An 11335-nucleotide genomic window follows, 5' to 3' on the forward strand; every position below is an offset into this window, starting at 1 on the left:
GAGCAGCAAATATAGCCAACTATGACCATTAAATAATAAATGCAGCAACAGTTACCCCAGAAACCAGAAAATAAAACGCAATGTGGGCAGCATTTCACCAGAAGAAAAAACGCAATCTGAGTAACATTTCAGTAGAAAATAAACGCAATTTGGGAAACATTTCAGCAGAAAACAAACGCAATTTGGGCAACACTTCAGCAGAAAACAAACGCAATTTGGGCAACATTTCAGCAGAAAACAAACGCAATGTGGGCAACCTGACAGAAGTCCTCTGACCTGGCCGGCCTCTGGTGCGCAGCTCCCCGGACGATCTTCCTCCTGCAATCTCCCGTGCTGACAAACAGAGAGCAGGGCTACGGGAAGATGGCGCCCGAAGCCCTGTACTGGAGACACAATAGTCTCCAGTGCAGGGCTTCGGATGCCATCTTCCCGTAGCCCTGCTCTGCCTGCCTGCCTAGTTGCGGGCTATGAACTGGCACTGGCATCTATTAGATGCTGTGGCCAGTTCATGCAATCGTACGGTGGCCAGAGTCCCGACGTCCCACGGGTAAAAGCGGGACATTTCCTGGGATGCAAAGCATCCTGGGGCAGGGGACCCCGAATCCGGGACACAGGAACAGCCACTCATTACACTGACCACATAGGGGAACACAGGCAAGCGGCATGGGAACAGCCAATCGTTACACTGACCACATGGGGGGGAAGACACAGGAACAGCCAATGGCTGTTTCTGTGTCCCTCCTCCCCATGTTCAGCATATATACTGTAAGTTAGGGCTGTTTCACACGGGTGCCTGCCCGGCTTTCTGTGGCGTCGCATTTGGTGGCGTCGCATTCGGGCTTCCAGCAGCCTTCCGTAGCTTTCGGATGCGGTCAGCGTTTTTCTTCCCTATGGGGAAACATTACCCGTGGCGGTTAACTGCCCCAGGACGCTACATGTAGAGTCCAGGGTCGCCTTGAACTCCAGGGTAAATCGGGACCTGAACGCCGCGTCCGCGTAAATGCCGGTAAAAGCATGGTACAAACGCTCCCATTCACTTGAATGGGAGCGTTTAACGCCATCTCCCAAACGCCAGCTGTAAATGTGGGGCAGACGCCCGTGTGAACCAGCCCTTAATTGCCTTTGCATCCCTGTGATTCTACTGAATTGACACTTTGTGATTAGGAGTACTCATGAGGTTTTGGTGACAATTTTTTGTTTGCCAATCTTAAGGAGGTTGGTAACCAGTGGCGTAGGGGGTGCAGAGGTAGCGACTGCATCAGGGCCCCTGGACCAGAGGGGCACTCCTTCAACCAATTTATTAGTTCTTTATTGGTGCTATGCTGGTACATAGCTCCCAACTGTCCCTCTTTTGGAGGGAAAGTCCCTCTTTGGGAGCCCTGTTCCTCTGTCCCTCTTTCCTCCTCATTTGTCCCTCTTTCAGGACTTCGTCCCTCTTTCTATGTAAATATATACAGTATATTTATCTACTAAAAAAAGTGTTTGATTGACTCTGAACTTTGTCCCCATCCTTTAAATTGATATGTTACTAATTTTAAAATGTTAATATGAAGGGAAATGAACCAGGATAGAAAGCACCAATGTGGTTTGTATTATAAAACATATTTTTCTTATGAAATCTATATGGTGTGTGTGACTAGGGGTGTGACGGGGGCAAGGCTTAAAGAGAAACTCTGACCAAGAATTGAACTTCATCCCAATCAGTAGCTGATACCCCTTTTACATGAGAAATCTATTCCTTTTCACAAACCGACCATCAGGGTGCGCTGTATGACCGATATTGTGGAGAAACCCCTTCCACAAGAAACTCTGAGGACTGTGGTACTCCTGGCAGTTTCCTGTCTGTGAACCTTGTTGCATTGTGGGAAATAGCTGTTTACAGCTGTTTCCAACTGCCAAAAAAGCATGCAGGAGCTACATTACCTGCCAACAGTAAAAATGTCACCATGTAATAAATGTCAGAATGTAAATCAGGGATTTAAAAGATTTTAGAAAGGGCAAACACTCACATTTATACAGAATTATTGTAAAAATGAAGCACTTTTTTAATTAAATTATTTTCACTGGTGTTCCTCTTTAAGTGTCCCTCTTTCTCATCTCAAAAAGTTGGTAGGTATGCTGGTAATGATGACCTTTAAATGTGCTTTGATTAGTTGTAACCATTAATAGACTGTTCTCCTCCCCAGCTTACATCTCTCTGACACTGCAGCTGTGCTTAGCAGGCTTTGGTGATCCATATCAAGTGTTATGTATAGATCGTTTGGTGGGGGAGGGGGTCCCCAATGTAAAACTCGCACTGGGGCCCAGAGCTCCTAAGCTACGCTACTGTGGGTTACCATAACAAATGCAGGAGTGTAGCTTTACAAAAGCAGCAGGGCCTAATACAGTTGCTGTGGCAACAGCTCCCATCCTTGGGCAGGTGCAGAAAGGAGGCAGTCGCTGAGGGGAGGAGCCCCGAAGACACATCTCTGAGGTAAAAGCTGCCTGAAATACACACAGCTCTGAGGTAACTCCTGCTTGAGTCAAACAAGTGTATCAAATGGAGAATCCATATCTGGTAATGTCTGTCATGTGTCCTAAGGCTGAATGACTCAAATGAATGCAGGATTAGACAAAACCCCATTATTACATCACCAGTGTCATCAAGAACAGATAGCAGATCTTAGGAGTAATTATCACCACTTATTATTCCTAATCATGCTTCTACTTTGGTTTACCTAACTCATCCATTTTAACATCAAAATGGCTGAATTATGTCCACTCTGCTGTTTTTATCTGCATGGGGAAAACATATTCAAATATGCACTAGCCAATTGATTAACATTGGTTTTCAGTTTACCTGTGCAGAAAGCGGGGAGGGGGGCATTCAACGTTTCACAGGGGGCCCCAGTGATTTCTAGTTACATCCTTGACCCATACTATTGATTATTTACATCTTAATAGTAAAATATTGGTAAATTTACCAATAGTCTACTATCGGGATTACCGGGCGCCCACATTTTCAGGGTGCTCTTTTTTGACGTACGCCCATACGAGAGGAACTCACATTCTAATCTCTACCATACTGATATGTCCATTGTAGTCTAGGGTCAATTTAGGGGGAAGCCAGTTAACTTCTCCTCTTGGTATGCTTTTGGGGTGTGGGAGGACCCATCTCTTTACTGAAATGTGTCTTTTAATAGATGGCTGAGACAGAAGCTGATAAACACATAAATCTAAAGGAAAATTCCATGCTGCTGCAAGAGATGAACCGGAACCTGGAACAAATGCTGGAGCAAGTGGAAAAGCTGTCAGGTGAGAATAATCATTGTGAGTCAGTCAGGTCCCTGCTATGGAAAATTCTATGGGTTAGGTCATATTGATTTCATTGCTGGAGGCAGGAATGCACTTGGACCTTGCACTCAAACCTGAACATGCCCCCAGCCCCCGCCACCCCCCGGTAGGCTGGGAAGTAAAAAAAAAAATAGAAAGGCATAATTACGGATTTATTGAGTGTATAATAAGCAGCAAAAATGCTTTCGATATACTCACCTTCAACTGGCGGAAATGGTACAAGATCGGACACCAAGGAGAGAGCCAACCCATAGAATCGCCAAGATTCGGGTACGACTGAATGGATAACCTCATTATCACTTTGAAAGATAATGCATTGGTGCTATATGATGCTTGAGTAGGCTTTATTATGTAAATAACTAAACTTGTGCTATGATCAAAGACATATCAACATAATGATGTGGACCATTAAATTCATATTTAGGAAACCATAGTTCCTCAATGCTGTAAGTAATCAAACATGGACTCTATGGCTGGGGGCACACATAAAGCATGAAAGGTCGCGTTTTCTGCCATTTGCGTTTTTTCTGTGTTTTTGCGCATATGCGTTTTTCTAGCGTTTAGCGAACATTTTTTCATTTTTATGGTTACATATAGAAAATGCACATGCACAAGACACCAGGAAGCAGAAATATAACACAAAACAACTCTTCTGGAAAAAAAAGCATATAAAACGCATACAAAACGCAATACATTGCGTTTCGGTTTACTTTCATTAGGTGTGTTTTTGAACAGTATGCAACAAACCCAGCGTTTTTAAAACGGCACACATACAAGACGCATATGCATTTTTATATGCGTTTTTTTCATGCGGCCCATAGACTTCCATTAGCGTCAAAAACGCAGAGTTTTCCGCAACGCTTGCGTTTCTGCTAAGTGTGCACCCAGCTTAAATCAAACTCAAGCAAGCAACTTAAGGCCTCTTTTCCACAAACTGTTTGCAGGCAGTGAAATGCGTCTCAAACTCACAACTGCTTGCTGCTGCCTGGTAACTGCTCGCTGCTGCCTGGTAACTGCTTGTCGCTGCCTGGCAATTGCTTGCTGAGCACACAGCTCAACAGTTCGTGGAAAAGAGGCCTTAGACAACTGACCTGAGAGGGATATGGAGGTTGCCATTTTTGCTTTTTAAACAATACAAGTCGCCTGGCTGTCCGCCTTATAGAATCTTTCATACATTACTAATGTCTGAATCACACACCTGAAACAAGCATGTGGAAAATCCTTCCAGACTTCATTCAGAAACACCTGATCTGCTGCATGCTTGTTCAGAGTCTATGGCTAAAAGCTTTAGAGGCAGAGGATCAGGAGAACTGCCAGTAATTTGTATTTTTTTTAAAGAAATAAATGTGGCAATTTCCATATCCCTCTTAGTTCAGGTGTCCTTTCAAGAGAAACAGTGACCAAAAATTGAACTTCACCCCAATCAGTAACTGATACCCTCTTTTACATGAGAAATCTTTTCCTTTTCACAAACGGATCATCAGGGGGCTCTGTATGGCTGATATTGTGGCGAAACCCCTCCCACAAGGAACTCTGAGGACCATGGTCCTGGCAGTTTCCTGTCTGTGAACCTTTTTGCATTATAGGAAATAGCTGTTTACAGCTGTTTCCAACTGCCCAAAAAAAAAGCAAGCAGCAGCTACATCACCTGCCAGCAGTAAAAATGTCACCATGTGATAAATGTCAGAATGTAAATCAGGGAGAGGAAAGCTTTTACAATGGGCAAACAGGGCCGGCCCGCTCATGAGGCGGTGTGAAACGTTTGCCTCAGGTGGCAAACTTCTAGGGGCGACACCCGCCCGTGGGTGCGGGGGGGGCGGCAGTCGAGCCGGAGGGGTAGCGGGCAGGGCGGGGGTATTGGGCCTAGCGGTGGGGAGGGGGGGGTCGAACCCCCCCTCCCTCACCTGGGTCCCCCGATCGGCGCTCCCCTCCAGCTGTAATAGGAAGCAGCCGATGCCCAATCGTAAGAGGCACGGGCGGGGAGGACTCACCTTATCCGCGTTCCAGCGTGCGCTCCACTGACGTCACTTCCTGCATCGCCGTCCACTTTCAATACAGTGGGCGGCGATGCAGGAAGTGACGTCAGTGGAGCGCACGCTGGAATGTGGATAAGGTGAGTCCTCCCCGCCCGTGCCTCTTACTATTTGGCATCTGCAGCTTCCTATTACAGCTGGAGGGGAGCGTAGATCGGGGGACCCAGGCGAGGGAGGGGGGGTTCAACCCCCCTCCCCACCGCTAGGCCCAATACCCCCGTCCTGCCCGCTACCCCTACGGCTCGGCGGCCACCCGCGGGGGGGGGGGGGGGGGGGGCGTCGGCGTCGGCAATTTTTTTTATAAATTTGCCTCAGGTGGCAAAAAGTCTAGGGCCGGCCCTGACTAGATCATTTATACATAATTATTGTAAAAATGAAGCACTTTTTTTATTACATTATTTTTACTGGAGTTCCTCTTTAAGTAGTGAGTTACAAGTATTAACAAGCAGTAATGAGAGACGAGTATAGTGAAACAAGTACTGGGTCACTTAGGCCTCTTTTCCACGGACTGTTGATGGGCAGTGAAATGCCTCTCAAACACTCACAACTGCTCACTGCTGCCTGAGAACTGCTTGTTGCTGCCTGGTAATTGCTCACTGCTGCCTGGTAACTGCTTGCTGAGCGCACAGCTCAACAGTTTGTGGAAAAGAGGCCTTAAAGGCTCAGCATGCCAGATCACTAAAGGATACCAGAGGTTGACATGTGACATGATGAGATACACGTGGGTATGTACAGTGCCTAGAACACAAATAACTATGCTGCATTCCTTTTTTTCTTCCTCTGCCTGAAAGAGTTAAATCTCAGGTATGTAAGTGGTTGACTCAGTCCTGACTCAGACAGGAAGTGACTGAAGTGTGACACTCACTGATAAGAAATTCAAACTATAAAACACTTTCCTAGCAGAAAATGGCTTCTGAGAGCAGGAAAGAGAAAAAAAGGGTAAATAGTTCATAGAATTTAGCTCTGGCATACTTCAATGAATGTGTCATTAAGCAAAAACAATAAAAAACAGGTAGCCTCCCTGGCGTTCTGATTCCCCAGGATTTCCGTGCAAAAAGTGGTTCAATTAATTTCCAATAATTTGCAACCTTTTTTTTTTTGCAATCATTTTTTTTTAAATATTGAATTCAATACAGGTTATTGTACTGAAATCAACTGAAAAAAAAATGTTTGCAGTGAGATGTTGATGACGCTGTGTGACCCTGGTGTCATCAACGTCGATCGGCGGGGGACATGTCATCGCTGAGGGAGAAGCAAAATCCGTACATGGACATGGAAGACGGCACTGGGGAAGCAATCAGAGGTACGCAACGAGGGATCAGCACGCCAATGGTAAGTATAAGACCCAGATGTGAAGCCAGGTGTATAGGGAGTCACATGTAGCCAGATGTCAGGGTAGCCAGATGTCAGGGTAGCCAGGAGTGTAGCCAGATGTCAGGGTAGCCAGGAGTGTAGCCTAGATGTCAGGGTAGCCAGGAGTGTAGCCAGATGTCAGGGTAGCCAGGAGTGTAGCCAGATGTCAGGGTAGCCAGGAGTATAGCCAGATGTCAGGGTAGCCAGGAGTGTAGCCAGATGTCAGGGTAGCCAGGAGTGTAGCCAGATGTCAGGGTAGCCAGGAGTGTAGCCAGATGTCAGGGTAGCCAGATGTCAGGGTAGCCAGGAGTGTAGCCAGTTATGGGTAGCCAAGTGTGTAGCCAGGTATATAGGGTGCCAGGTGTAGCCAGGTATATAGGGGAGCCAGGTATATAGGGTGCCAGGTGTAGCCAGGAGTATAGGGTGCCAGGTGTAGCCAGGAGTATAGGGTGCCAGGTGTAGCCAGGAGTATAGGGTGCTAGGTGTAGCCAGGAGTATAGGGTGCCAGATGTCCCCTCCCTCCCGATCCCCCCCACCCCCCTCGATCCTCACTTTTGGGCTGGGGGATCCCCCTCTGCGGGCGGGGGGATCCCCCTTCTGTGTGGAGGTATTTTGGGCTGGGGGATCCCCCTCTGCCAGCGGGGGGATCCCCCTTCTGTGCAGCGTGCGGGTGGCCTCTACCCCTCCCCCCCATCCTCGCCCCCCCCCCCTTCTCTGTCTAAGCCCTTGGAGAAAATAGAACTACTCACCCAGGGGCCCTCTCCAGCGCAGCACTTCTTCCTCCATCGCGGAAGTCCCGTCTGTTTACAGTTACATTACGAGACTTGGTGACGTCACCAAGTCTCGTAATGTAACTGTAAAGAGACGGGACTTTGCGATGGAGGAAGAAGTGCTGCGCTGGAGAGGGCCCCTGGGTGAGTAGTTTTATTTTCTTCAAGGGCTTAGACAGGGAAGGGGGGGGGGGGGAGCGAGGATGGGGGGAGGGGTAGAGGCCACCCGCACGCTGCACAGAAGGGGGATCCCCCCGCTGGCAGAGGGGGATCCCCCAGCCCAAAATACCTCTGCACAGAAGGGGGATCCTCCCGCTGGCAGAGGGGGATCCCCCAGCCCAAAATACCTCCGCACAGAAGGGGGATCCCCCCGCTGGCAGAGGGGGATCCCCCAGCCCAAAATACAGCCGCACAGAAGGGGGATCCCCCCGCCCGCCCTAGCACATTCTCTCCCTAGGGAGAAGCATGCAGCAGCCTGCAGAGGCTGCTGCAGTGCTGCAGATCACAGCGTGAGAGGGGAAAGTGCAGGACGAGCTGAGCTCGTCCAGAACATTTCTAGCAAGTTTTCTTTGGACGACCTCAGCTCGTCCAGAACGCTAGGCAGGTTAAAACTTAAAAAGTAGATTTAAACATAAAATAAAAACTGTGGAATATCTTAAAAATACATTTTTAGGAGAAGGAAGATAGATACAATTTTTTATTTCAATCGTTTATTTTCGCCTCGGGTGTCCTTTAAGAGCACATTCACACTACACAACGCATGCAGGAACACCATTTCGTGTAGGCATTCCAAGGCATTCGCATTGAATGAAGTGCAAGTGTACAGACATTGTTAGTTGCAACACAATAGAACCTTACGGGGATTCGGGGAAACATCTGTGTCAAGTGATAGAATCTTCCTGGACGCGTTACATTGCAACGCACAGCTGTACTGTGAACGGTAAGGCAGGGTACCCACTTGACTGTTTTCGTGCACGTTTTGTGCACAGAAAAACTGAGAAATCATGTGCTTTTTGTACACAGAAAAAAACCTGACATCCTGCAGCATAATTCTGCACATTTTGTCAGTTATCTCTATTAATTACATTAGCACTTGTGAAAAAACGTGCACGCTTTCCTGCCTACAAACACACTTGGGACTCGATTCACTAAACCGTGATAACTCAAATATCACACCTTATCAAAGATATCACACCTTATCAAAGTTAACATGCCTTATCAGAGTAGCATAGTTAATTGGCAATGGCACTCGCCTGCCCCTGCGGGTTCGTAGCGCTCACTATGCTACTCTGATAAGATGTGTTAACTTTGATAAGGTGTAATATCTTTGATAAGGTGTGATACCTTTGATAAGGTGTGATACCTTTGATAAGGTGTGATATTTGAGTTATCACAGTTTAGTGCATCAAGCCCATAGTGTGAATGAGCTCCAAGGGACCTTGACAGGCTTTGGGGAACATGTACTGTAAATCTGCTAGATTCTAAGCTAAGTGGCCCCAACCTGCTGCCTCAGCCAAGAACAGTTTAGCATGTGTATGAGGCTTTAGAGAATTATCTGCAGATGACTGAATGCATGAAGTGGACACAAGGTTACCCAACTACTCTCCTCTGCATGTTTCCTTTAGTAAATTGCCCAAAAGTAGTAGATTACACATTCATGTAGAAAAGGTGCCTGGAAAAAAACAGTGCAGGAGATTGCCACTAGTAGAATATCGGTAAAATTACCAATAGTCTACTACTTAATTCCAATAGTAAAATATCAGTAATCTTTACATTTTACTAGTCCCTACCCTAACCCTACTCTCACATATAACCCTCCCTCCACCGATGCCTAACCCTAAGACCTCCCTCTATCGATGCCTAACCCTTAACCCTCCATCTATTGATGCCTAACCCTTCCTCTACCGATGCCTAACCCTAAGACCTCCCTCTACTAATGCCTAACCCTTAACCCTCCCTCTACCTATGCCTCCCCAGGTGGTGCCTAACACTTAAAACCTTAAAGAGACTCCGTAACAAAAATTGCATCCTGTTTTTTATCATCCTACAAGTTCCAAAAGCTATTCTAATCTGTTCTGGCTTACTGCAGCACTTTCTGCTATCACCATCTCTGTAATAAATCAACTTATCTCTCTCTTGTCAGACTTGTCAGGCCTGTGTCTGGAAGGCTGCCAAGTTCTTCAGTGTTGTGGTTCTGTGATGCATTTCCCCCATCCAGGCCCCTCTCTGCATACTGCCTGTGTATTATTTAGATTAGAGCAGCTTCTCTCTTCTCTCTTATCTTTTACAAGCTGGATAAATCCTCCTCTGAGCTGGCTGGGCTTTCACATACTGAGGAATTACATACAGGCAGAGCTGTCTGCACTCTGCAGGAAGAAACAGCCTGACACTACAGTGGAAGATAGCTGCAGGGGGAAAGAAACACACAAATGATCTCTTGAGATTCAAAAGGAAGGCTGTATACAGCCTGCTTGTGTATGGATGTATTTTCTATGTGTGGACATACTGTACATCAACCTACTTCCTGTTTTGGTGGCCATTTTGTTTGTTTATAAACAAACTTTTTAAAACTGTTTTTGTTTAAAACTGTTTAAAACTTTTAATGCGGCGAGGAGCGGCAAAATTGTGACAGAGGGTAATAGGAGATGTCCCCTAACGCACTGGTATGTTTACTTTTGTGCAATTTTAACAATACAGATTCTCTTTAACTTACCCACTCTGCTGAAAAAACTGTATATTTGGGCGCCCGGTATAGTCGTGGGTGCTGAGGCTTGCCAATATGTAAATTGCGGCATTACTTAGTGGGCCGGCTTTTTAGCGCAAGGGCTCCTGTGCCCTTTTTTCCTGTTCTGGTAGATTACTAGGCACTCACTGTGAAGTATGGTTGATTGATATAATGTTGATCATCTTCAGTAACGTCTTGTAACTTATGTTAACCACTAGTGAAAACTACATGTATGGCTTATGACATGGCCCTGACACGCAGCGACCCCGCCCTGACTGACCAACTGAGGGGACTGGAAGATGCTTTCCTGAAGTGTCGGGAGGAAGTGGAGGAGAAATGGAGGCAGATGCTGGAGGAAACAAGACCATCATCATAGAGCAGAATCATCTGTGTTTTCCATCATATTTAAGCTCGCCCTATGAGAAATAAACATCCATTATTCTCTAGTTTACTGTATATTGTTCATAAAATATTATCCTAACATGAGAACCTTAATAAAATCTCTGGTTTCTGAATGACTGTCTTCCATAGCATACTCAGTGAGGCAGGTGAGAGCTAATCCTCCTCACTACATATTCAGGGCCGGCCCGCTCATGAGGCGGGGTGAAACATTTGCCTCAGGCGGCAGATCTGGATGGACGGCACCCGCCTGTCCATGTGCTGGGGGCCACCCGCCGAGCTGGAGGGGTAGCGGGCAGAAAGGGGGTATTGGGCCTAGCAGTGGGGAGGGGGGGTCGGACCCCCCCTCCCTCGCCTGGGTCCCCCGATCTGCGCTCCCCTCCAGCGTTAAGTACAAGCCTGCATATGATGAAGAGGCAACGGGCGGGGGAATCACTCACCTCTTCCGCGTTCCATCATGCGCTCCACTGACGTCACTTCCTGCAAGGCCGTCCACTTACAATGCAGTGGGCGGCGTTGCAGGAAGTGACGTCAGTGGAGCACGCGATGGAACGCGGAAGAGGTGAGTGATTCCCCCGCCGGTTGCCTCTTCATCATATGCAGGCTTGTACTTAACGCTGGAGGGGAGCGCAGATCAGGGGACCCAGGCGAGGGAGGGGGGTCCGACCCGCCTCCCCGCCGCTAGGCCCAATACCCCCTTTCTACCCGCTACCCCTCCAGCT

General features: G+C 47.3%; 1 protein-coding gene across 3 annotated transcripts; it reads left to right on the forward strand.

Moving 5' to 3' along the window:
- Positions 1 to 2374: 2374 nt before the first annotated feature.
- Positions 2375 to 10729, forward strand: SYCE3 (synaptonemal complex central element protein 3). Of its 3 annotated transcripts, none has more exons than XM_068255213.1 (3): positions 2375 to 2473; positions 3183 to 3294; positions 10433 to 10729. In XM_068255213.1, the coding sequence occupies exons 2-3, from the start codon at positions 3183 to 3185 to the stop codon at positions 10588 to 10590; spliced, it is 270 nt and encodes an 89-aa protein (XP_068111314.1). In that variant the 5' UTR covers positions 2375 to 2473; the 3' UTR covers positions 10591 to 10729. The 3 variants fall into 3 exon arrangements, with proteins under 3 accessions (XP_068111314.1, XP_068111313.1, XP_068111312.1); XM_068255212.1 differs by having other exon boundaries at positions 2406 to 2506; XM_068255211.1 differs by lacking the exon at positions 2375 to 2473 and adding an exon at positions 2479 to 2557.
- Positions 10730 to 11335: the final 606 nt, after the last annotated feature.

This window comes from Hyperolius riggenbachi, chromosome 10 (assembly GCF_040937935.1).
Source record: "Hyperolius riggenbachi isolate aHypRig1 chromosome 10, aHypRig1.pri, whole genome shotgun sequence".
In the NCBI taxonomy this organism is placed as follows: Eukaryota; Metazoa; Chordata; class Amphibia; order Anura; family Hyperoliidae; genus Hyperolius; species Hyperolius riggenbachi.